Below are 10722 nucleotides of genomic sequence, written 5' to 3'. Positions count from 1 at the left end.
GGTGTTTAGACACGGTGTTGTGTTGTTTTGATTGTCTGGGTGTGGTTGTGTTTTTGGGTGGGGGGGGGGGGGGGGGGGGGGGGGGGGGGGGGCATTGAACAGGACACTATAACAGGTAGATATTGAATTAGATTGAGGTACAAATGGAATAAATGAAATGGGTGATAATTACATTAACACTTTTAATTAGCAGCTTTGTTTACAACTTGTACTTTTATGATCTAGTAGGTTTCTGCTTGCTGGTGTTCTGCTTGTATGGCAAATTTTATTATCAGTGTTCATTACTAGTTTACAAATCTTTGTTTGAAACATTTCTAGCATTTGTAGGGCTTTGTCTTACAAGGTGATGTACAAAAACATATTAGTTTAATGAACATAGCAGAGTAAATTGACGAGCTGTTCTGAAAATACAGTGCTAATTGCAAACACAGTTAAATATTGCCTTGAACAGAAAAGTCTGCAAGATTGGCTTGCATATATTCCACACTTGAGGGCTATCATTAAGGCCCTATTTCTTGTTCCAGCCAACCTAAGCAATCTCAAGAAAGACCCTTTAGGGAGATCTTAACATAGGGACACGAGTGTATGTGTGAACACAGTCCTTCAGATACCATGACCTCGAACCATTTAGAGCCTTAAAAGTTAAGAAATATTCGTAAATTAGCTAACCTTTCTCTGAACCTTAGCTAAAGTGGAGTCCTAGAGAACTGATGCTTGATAGATGGAGGACTCCAAGATTAGAGTGTCTGTCCAAAGCCCTTCTGTCAACAGGCAAACAAGGGAAAGGAAGGGTTACAACTCTCTGGTTTAAAACATTTCAGCAAGATGGGCCTCTCAGCCTATTGGCTGCTTTACCGGGCCAGAAGTGGAGATGGTGACGGAGAAGCTCTCGGACTGGGCCAAGCCAGGCATCTTCTTCTTCTTCTCCTTCCCTTCCCTCTGTTTCGGTTCTTCCGAAGATGCTGTCGCATCCATCCTTGGCAACAAGGCCCTTGTCACGAGCCTCGCCCTCCCCTTCTTGCCCTTTGGCCCCAAAATGCCAGGCCGTCTCTTTGCAAAGCAGGTGTGTATTGGCACTGCACAGCCGCGAGACCAAGCCAGTCTAAAAGCTCTCGAGTGAGTTTGGAAGCTTGGCTTCTGCTCATGTCAAGGAAGTTGAGCCCAAGCTCAGGACGTCTCCCCCAAAGCCTTCCTTTTTGGTAACTCTGTGGACTCCACCCTCAGGGTGGCTTCCACTGGCAGAGGGACAGCCAGCAAGACCTGTGCGCACCCTCCAGCTGGGCAGCTCATCTCTCTCCCGATTCCTTGTCACGGAGCCAGGAATCAGCCAAAGCAACGGCTTTCCCTCTTCCCCTTCTCCAACCCCTCCTGTCCCTTCCAAAACATTCTTGCTCTCCTGCTCAGACCTTGAGGATGCTTCCAAGGCCTGTACCTTTCCTTGCATCCCCCAAACTCGCTTCTCTGCTTCCCCAAAGCTCCTTGTCTCACCGTTGGCAGCACTGCCTTTTCCTCCTGTTGCTGCTGCTCCATCGTTGTCCTTGTCATCGTCTCCTCCTCCTCCTCCACCAACTTCTCCGGAGTCCCCGGGTTGCCCGTCAAGGGTGGCAGTCAGCTTCACTCACTACACCCACTGCAGTGCTTTTCCAAATAGTCACAAGGGGTGGGGACTGAAAAACAGGGACTCCGATGCCCATCCTAAGATCATAGCTGTGTCTGTGCCTTTGTAAGAGCAAGGAATTTGCACCGTCCTCTGGCACTGTCCTTAGGCAGTGACTAACCACCCTCTGAGGTTGGAGGATAGGTTACCTGTGGGTTGTTGTTGAAGCGTGGGTTATCATGTGGTCTCAATCTAGCTGCCCTAACAAGCCACGGCTTGTGAAGCACAAACAACCCATGAAGACTGCCCCTGGTTTGCTGCTGGGTTGTGTTCACCATGGCTGCTTTCAGACAAGATGATAACCCACATTTCAGCAACCCGCACTCATAGGATTGCTCTGTTATTCAAGTTATCCATGTTCAGTGTGTCTTTTCGTCCTTGTGTAAACATCTCTTCTGTTTCGATCCTCCAAGTATTAATTTTTCCTTTGTTTATCATTCTAGCTTGGGACAAACTTGTTCAGAGTTAGTTTAATAAGGAAGAGAATGCTTCAGAAATATTTTCCTCCCTGGCTATTAATAGTTCGCCTTCTTGGTAACACACTGTGCCGTTCGTAAAAATAGCGTTTTCTTTCTGTTCGGAGTGCATGATGCTCTGCTAGGCCTGACCGAAATATAGACCTGTATAAAGAATCGGTACACCAAAGACCTGCAGACGTGTTGAGAGCTGAAGTGACCTCTGGCTTCTCCGAATTCCTGCTGTGCGGACATGCTCATCCACCACCAGGACATTCTGTACGCAGAAGCGAAGTCTGCATTCAGTGTGAAATTCGACCAACTGGTCTTTCTGTTTCGTGTGTCACGGTGTACTTGTATTTAGCCACAGCCGTTGCACTAAAACAGATAAGAGAAGCACGTTTGGCTAAACACTCTTCCTTTCTGCTTTAATAGGAACATACAATTATGTGTGTGTGTGTGTATATAAAATATGCACATTTTATGTCTTTACTACCTAATACCGCTCCTTCATGGATCACTGCCATGTTGTGGCAAAGGGGCTTGCATAGCTCAATGAAGCTATGAGCTATGCCGTGCAGGGTCACCCCAGACGGACAGGTCATAGCAGAGAGCTCTGACAAAACGTGATCCACTGGAGAAGGAAATGGCAACCCACTCCAGTATCTTTGCCATGAAAACCCCATGGACAGTACCAAAAGGCAAAAAGATACGACGCCGGAAGATGAGCCCCTCAGGTCGGAAGGTGTCCAGTATGCTACTGGGGAAGAGCAGAGGGCTAGTACTAGCAGTGCCAGAAAGAATGAAGCGACTGGGTCAAAGCCGAAAGGACACTCAGTTGCCGATGTATCTGGTGGTGAAAGGAGAGTCTGATGCTGCAAAGATCTATACTCTATAGGAACCTGGAATGTAAGATCCGTGAATCAAGGCAAGCTGGATGTGGTCAAGCAAGAGATGACGAGACTGAACATCGACATTTTAGGAATCAGTGAACTAAAATGGACAGGAATGGGTGAATTTAATTCAGATGACCATCAGGTATACTACTGTGGGTAAGAATCCCTCAGCCTTCATAGTCAATAAAAGAGTAGGAAAAGCTTTACTGGGATACAGTCTCCAAAATGACAGAATGATCTCAGTTCAAATCCAAGGCAAACCATTCAACATCACAATAGTCCAAGTCTATGCCCCAACCACTGGTGCTGAAGAGGCTGAAGTTGACCGGTTCTATGAAGGCCTACAACTCCTTCTAGAATTAACACCCAAAAATGATGTCCTTTTCATCATGGGGGATTGGAATGCTAAAGTAGGAAGCCAAAAGATAACCGGAATAACAGGCAAGATTGGCCTTGGAGTACAAAATGAAGCAGGGCACAGGCTGGTAGAATTTTGTCAAGAGAATACGATGGTCATAGCAAACACTCTTTTCCAACAACCCAAGAGACGACTCTACACATGGACATCCCCAGACGGTCAACACAGAAATCAGATTGACTATGTGCTCTGCAGCCAAAGATGGAGAAGCTCTATACAGTCAGTAAAAACTAGACCAGGAGCTGACTGTGGCTCAGATCATGAGCTTATGGTCGCAAAATTTAGGCTTAAGTTGAAGAAAGTAGGGAAAAGCACTAGGCCACTCAGGTATGACCTAAATCATATCCCTGATGAATATACAGTAGAGGTGACAAATAGATTTAAGGAATTAGATCTGATAGACAGAGTGCCTGAAGAACTATGGACGGAGGTTCGCAACATTGTACAAGAGGCAGCAACTAAAACCATCCCAAAGAAAAAGAAATGCAAGAAAGCAAGATGGCTGTCTGAGGAAGCTTTATGAATAGCTGAGGAAAGAAGGGAAGCAAAAGGCAAGGGAGAAAGATACAAACAATTGAATGCAGAATTCCAGAGAATAGCTAGAGGAGATAAGAATGCCTTCTTAAATGAACAGTGCAAAGCAATAGAAGAAAACAATAGAATAGGGAGGACCAGAGATCTCTTCAGGAAAATTGGAGATATGAAGGGAACATTTCATGCAAAGATGGGCATGATAAAGGACCAAAAGGGCAGGGACCTAACAGAGGCAGAAGAGATTAAGAAGAGGTGGCAAGATTACACAGAAGAACTATACAAGAAAGAGCTTAACGTCCCTGATAACCACGATGGGGTGGTCACTGACCTCGAGCCAGACATCCTGGAATGTGAAGTCAAAAGGGCCTTAGGAAGTCTGAGCAACAACAAAGCTAGTGGAGGCGACAGTATTCCAGCTGAGCTATTCAAAACCCTAAAAGACGATGCAGTTAAAGTGCTACAGTCAATATGCCAGCACATTTGGAAAACTCAACAGTGGCCACAGGATTGGAAAAGGTCAGTTTACATTCTGATCCCAAAGAAGGGCAATGCCAAAGAGTGTTCAAACTACCGCACTATTGCACTCATTTCACATGCTAGCAAAGTTATGTTCAAAATCCTACAAGCTAGGCTCCAGCAGTATGTGGACCGGGAACTACCAGAAGTACAGGCAGGATTTCAAAGAGGGAGAGGAACTAGAGATCAAATTGCCAACATACGCTGGATCATGGAGAAAGCTAGGGAGTTCCAGAAAAACATCTGCTTCTGCTTCATTGACTATGCTAAAGCCTTTGATTGTGTGGATCACAACAAATTGTGGCAAGTTCTTAAAGAGATGGGAGTACCAGACCATCTTATTTGTCTCTTGAGAAACCTATACGTGAGTCAAGAAGCAATAGTGAGAACTGGACACGGAACCACTGACTGGCTCAAAATTGAGAAAGGAGTTTGGCAAGGCTGTATACTGTTGCCCTGCCTATTTAACTTATATGCAGAGCACATCATGAGAAAGGCGGGGCTGGATGAATCACCAGTTGGAATTAAGATTGCTGGGAGAAATATCAACAACCTCAGATGTGCAGATGATATCACTCTAAACCACTCTATGATACCACTCTAAACATCCCGGTCTGTTTAGTTTTCTTGATAGAAGAAAGCCCTGTGGGAGGCCAAGCCTCTTTTCCCACCTCCCTTTTTTGGTGAAAAGGGCCCTGCCTCCCAGGGGGAGACATACGTGGAAGCCAGCAAGAGTGTGGATTTTAATCCGGAAAACAGCAGGGAGCAGAAGAAGAGAACAGTCTTTCCCCCTCAGAATGTTACTTTATTTCACAATAAACATAAAAGAAACAAAAGAAAAACAACATACATTATAATATAACAGGATCACAAAAGAAACAAAGATAGTCACTAATTATAACTCTTTAGTCTATAATTGACGGGTTTGTGGAACATGTATTGTAAACTGCCTAAATAGGAGCTCAGTATCTTGGGGAAGAATAGAAATACAATGCAGCATGTAAAAGAATTATGTGAATGTTTGCATTAATCATTTAAAAAAAACCTTGGTTGGAATTTGATCCTAAATCTGAAGGACCTCAGCCCAGGAAATAAATATTATGCCATGTTGTTATTACACTGCATTTATTTATTTAAAGCTTTTATAAACAGTTGGATTAGCAGAACTCTCACAACATGTACAAGAGATATCTCACTTAATTCTTCCTCTTGCAAAGAACCCAAGGCAATTTACAAGGTTCTTCCCCACTCCCTTTTATTCTCACAACAGCCCTGTGAGATGGGCTGGGCTGAGAGTCCCTGGCTGGCCCAGAGCGGATCTCATGGCTGAACGGGGATGGAACCAGGGTCTCCTAAGCACCACACATTAACCATCTTTTGCAAAGTTAGAACGGCTAGCTGAGCGGGTTTATAGATGGCAATCACCTATTCTTCCTCTGTGCATTTTTAACAATCAAGACTGTTTTCTCTGTTTTAATTTGGCAGGTACAACGCTGTTACCGGGGAGTGGGTTGAAGATGAGGTTCTGATCAAAATGGCTTCACAGGTGAACTCAAGCATGCCCCTTTTCTATCTATTTACATCTCATTGCTGACCATTTATATTTTTTTAGAACGTCAGGGCATGATAAATAGCATAGACCTCCATCTCAGAGACAGACTGCAATCTTTCTACAATAGAATTAGCATGTTATTTTAGCTGCTCATAAACATCAGATAAGTCCCTGAAAAAGATGTGGCTCAGACATTACTGGTGCAATTTGTACAGATCACTGTTTGGATGCATGCAAGTCTAGAATTTATTCCAGGGTTAATTTTTGTAGTACATTCAGGCTTTTCTGTTATAAATTAGTTTCTAATACCTAATAATTAGCTTTCTCTGTGCTGGCACCCTGGCTGTGGAATTTGCTCCCTAGCGAGGTCTGCCTGGCGCCGACATTATATGCTGTCCGGCGCCAGGTCAAGACCTTTTTATTCACCCAGTATTTTAATGTTTAAAAAATTTTAATTATGTTTTACGTCAGTTGTGGGTTATTAGTCTTATTACCATTTGGAGTATTATATAATATTTTGTACTGTTGTATTTACTGAATTTTGTTCGTAAGCTGTCCAGAGATGCATAGTGATTGGACAAGTTAGAAATATCCCAAATAAATAAATACATAATAAATAATACCTGATCATCTTTATATTTTTCCCCCAGCCTTTTGGTCGAGGAGCGATGCGGGAATGCTTCAGAACGTAAGTCTTCCACTGCTTGGAAGTGTGTTTGGTCTGTGTGCTGCTGATGGGGAGAATCATTTTCCTTCCATCCCATGAGCTTAGTCAGTTGTAGTCCAATCATCACAGTTTGTGCATTGGAGGGAGAAGAACAGCACAAGAGGAATATGAGGTGTTTCTTGTAACATAGGAATAGCTAAAATGGGCTACTGATTCAGGATTATTTTACACATTGCACAATCCTACGTGGAAGTAATCTTCTGTGTAGGAAACTGTAGCTCCTGTATGTGCATCGTAACAAGTGACAGTCCTACAGGTTTATAAATCATTGCATGGCGGGGATCCCATAGACTGAGAAGTAGCATCCAGTTCCCAACCCATTTTTTAATGTATTTTGTATTTTATTTGATGTTGTAAGCCGCCCCGAGGCCTCGGCAAGGGGCGGCATAGAAATGTTTTAATAAATAAATAAAATAAAACCCTGGTGCATGCACAAAGCATGCGGTTTTGCAGGGTGACCATTGGTTTATTTATTAATTTTGTATAAAGTTCCCCTGTTAGCATCATGCTCGGTGTCGTTGTGGTGAGACTTACACAGAATACATACGGAGGGACCCAAAACATTGCTAGAACTTACGCTTTCCATGCAGACTGTGTCTGCTTTAATCTACAGGTTTTATGTAAACTGGAAATGCTTCCCATGAAGTCCCTGAAGAATCAGCCATAATTCAGAATGACTGGGGTCAAGTGACATGATAACCCATAATCAGGAGTTGAGTATAGGTTGAGTGTGAACCATGGGTATTTATTTAATATCTCTACTGCCCAATAGTTGAAGCTGTCTGGGCAGTTTACATATTGTTGTTAAAAAGTGGATTATTTGTTGTTTGAACTCAGCTGTGCTGTGCAAAACAACCATGGTTCATTCACGAACAGTGCATGAATAACCCATAGTTCGTTGTTGAGGTGTGAACTGTGGGTTGTTTGTGGTTAACAAACCATGGTTTGTCGTCTCAGCTGGGTCCAGACGGTACGATAACCCACATTTCAGCAACACCCATGGTTCAGCATCAACTCACACTCATTCCATACTGAACATCGAGTGTGCTTTATTGTGTTGTCTGAACTCAACCAACATTGATTTAGAACACCCTAACCCAACCAGAAGCCTTCCAAGTGTTTCGGATGACAACTCCCAGCATTCTTGATCCTGGGCCATGTTGGTTGGGCCTGATGGAAGTTAGAATCCAAAGCAAATGGAGGGCACCAAGTTGTGGAAGTCTGCTGCTAAAGTACCACAATACTTTTTGTTGCATTCCCCCTGCCCCCCAGAAAGGGGTAAGTTACGAGTATGTAGAATAAAACCCATGACTACACGAGTGCTGGATTCTGACATTTACTCATTATCTTTTGGGTTGAAACTCGAGGTTTGGAATTTCAGTTCCTACTTCATTAACATCACTGAGTCTGCAGTCATGTTACCATGGAGTATGTTTGGCTGACACGGTGGAACTTGCTTCTTGGTAGACAGTCATAGAATTACTGTGTGAAGCACCGATCTTGGGTGGGAACTGCAGTTCCTTCTGCTTATCAGTCGAGAAATGGGACATTTCCTCTCAGTTAAAACACTGCAAATAACGGCTTCTTTTTGTTTCACATGTGCTTGCTGGCCGTGTGACTAAGTGTTTGAGTCTCATATGTCATATTTCAGATGGAAATACAAATTAAAAAGTCCAGAAAAGTCCAGAATGCCGCATTCCATAGAGGTGGAAAGCCCTTTTCCGTGTATGAGTCACTCTCTCTTGTGGAGGACCATCCAGGAACTGGTGAAAAGACTGGATGCGGCCTGAGCAAATGTGGAAATAATAGACCACAGAAGTAAAGCCCCACTGGGGTGGCTCCCAAGCAAATTGCATTGCTTGTATTTGTTCAGTACAACAACACCAGCTGATAGGGGTTATGTGTGCGAAACCAGGAGCGCATTAATTCTGGTTTTATGAATTCATAAATTTCTGGACTGAGCACATAGTCAAAGGCATGTCGCTTGTTCATCCGTAGCACATGTGCTGCCCAGCGTATTAGCAGTTATTGGCATAGCTGGTCGTCTGCCAAGTTCTGTTTATTTCCTTAATTGCCTTTTATCGTGTTTTTAACGTTTCTGTCTGAGTTTAATGTTTGTTTTGATCTGATTTTCTGGATTGTCCTTTGTGACGTTTTGAAGTGGAAAGACAAGATATAAGTAAAATTATATACAAGTGCCCACCTGAGCCACTAGTTTGCACCTGGCTCTGGACTCCGGCATTCTAATAAAAAATAAAATCGTTTTGGCAAGCCTGAAATCTGCCTACCTACCATTGTTGTAGAGGCTCTGGGATGGCGCTGTATCAAAACCCCCACAGCACCTAGCGACTACGTTCAGATGTCATGATAACCCACCCTCAGGAGTTGTGTATTGGTTGAATGTGGGTGGTCATTGAACCATGGACTGTTGAACAGGAGTTAACTGTGCTAACACCCCATGGCTTGTTAACCACAGACAGCCCATGAAAATAACCCATGGTTTATGGTTGAATTGTAGACTTCTTGATTTTCTACCATGGTTTGTGATCTTGGCCTGGTTCAGATAACACAATACCAATAATTCAGCAACAAGCCACAATTCAGTTCAACCCATACTCTACCCTTAAATGTGAGTTATTGTGTTGTCTGAACCCAGTCAAAATCTTAACATTGAGGAGGCTCCCATGCTGTCGTGTTTTCAATGAACACCGAGTCCAACCTCTGCATCATTTTTCTTCTCCTTGCAGAAAAAAGCTGTCTAATTTTTTGCACACTCAGAATTGGAAAGGTGCCTTTAACTATGTGGCTAAGCGATACATAGAAACAGTCAACAGGGATGTCTACTTTGAGGATGTACGACTCCAAATGGAGGCCAAGCTGTGGGGAGAAGAATACAACAGGCACAAGCCCCCCAAACAGGTATTATGTTCACTTTCACATCAACTCTTGTTGGATTTATCTGTGCAATCCTATTGAGGTTCATGTTAATTAGGTATTACAGAGAAATCCGGTTTTACCAGCAGCTTAATGGGAATTTGGCAATTTCCCAAAATGTTCAAATTCCAGAAACTGTGGCTTGCTAAACTATAGTTTCGGAACAAGTCAGCATCTGGAACCACTGTTTGATCCTGTCTTGTTCTCACGAAGTGTTGTTTAAGCAAACCACAGTATGGGTGGCATGAAGAACCCAGATTTTGGCCCATTCCAAGTCAGCACTGTCCGATTTCCAACTTGGCTTAAGTGGGGGGGGGGGCATCTTTTGTTAACACTCCGTTTCTTCCCAGGTGGATATAGTTCAGACCTGCATCATCGAAATGCATAATAGGCCGGGCAAACCTCTTTTCCACTTGGAACATTACATTGAGGGCAAGTACATCAAATACAACTCGAACTCAGGATTCGTACGGGACGACAACATTCGCCTCACCCCACAGGTGAGACTGGCCGAGCGGGCTGTCCTTTTCCTCTTGAGCCGGCAGTGTCAGCCCCGGGGCCCAGAAGCAGGTGCCTGGCCCAAAGGGACCACTCGGAAAAGGGGAGCGAGCTCTCAGGCAGCATCCTCGCTTGAGAGACAAGGGGCTTGGATTGAGAAGCAAGGTCCGAGGCCGGGCATTTATAAGGAGCAGTGGGCGGGGATTGGCCCTCTTGGGGTCAGCTGGCTGACTGCTCAGGCAGGGTGGGACTGCAAGCTAGATGGCGCCCTTGCGCCACAATCCTGGGGCTGATCCTACTTCCGTCCCTGAACTAAAGGCCCTCCATACATGCAGGTCATCTAGGACTGTGTCGTATCGCAACCCTTATAAACAGAATTGTGGAATTATTCCAGTTTTTTCACTTCTCAGCTTAAACGGCCCCTGAACTGTTTGGGTTTCCTTAAATCTGAGTTAGAAAAATGAGCATGTTTGCTGTCCTCACAATTAAATCAGACGTCCCGTGTCTCTCACTGCTATATCATCTGGGACCACTC

At 44.0% G+C, this 10722-nt stretch overlaps 1 protein-coding gene across 6 annotated transcripts in view; it reads left to right on the top strand.

Annotated features, from left to right (window-relative positions):
- EEF2K (eukaryotic elongation factor 2 kinase) overlaps nucleotides 1-10722 on the top strand; it is a 48428-nt gene that overhangs the window by 19401 nt on the left and 18305 nt on the right. For all 6 annotated transcript variants that reach the window (XM_044433322.1, XM_044433317.1, XM_044433321.1 and 3 more), the window contains 4 exons: nucleotides 5962-6022; nucleotides 6679-6716; nucleotides 9503-9674; nucleotides 10040-10189. In XM_044433322.1, coding sequence (XP_044289257.1) covers nucleotides 5962-6022; nucleotides 6679-6716; nucleotides 9503-9674; nucleotides 10040-10189 — 421 coding nt within the window. The remainder of the gene's footprint in view (nucleotides 1-5961; nucleotides 6023-6678; nucleotides 6717-9502; nucleotides 9675-10039; nucleotides 10190-10722) is intronic.

This window comes from Varanus komodoensis, unplaced genomic scaffold, assembly GCF_004798865.1.
Source record: "Varanus komodoensis strain SLA01 unplaced genomic scaffold, ASM479886v1 scaffold26, whole genome shotgun sequence".
Classification (NCBI taxonomy): domain Eukaryota; kingdom Metazoa; phylum Chordata; class Lepidosauria; order Squamata; family Varanidae; genus Varanus; species Varanus komodoensis.
This window is presented reverse-complemented; position numbering and strand designations above follow the sequence as displayed.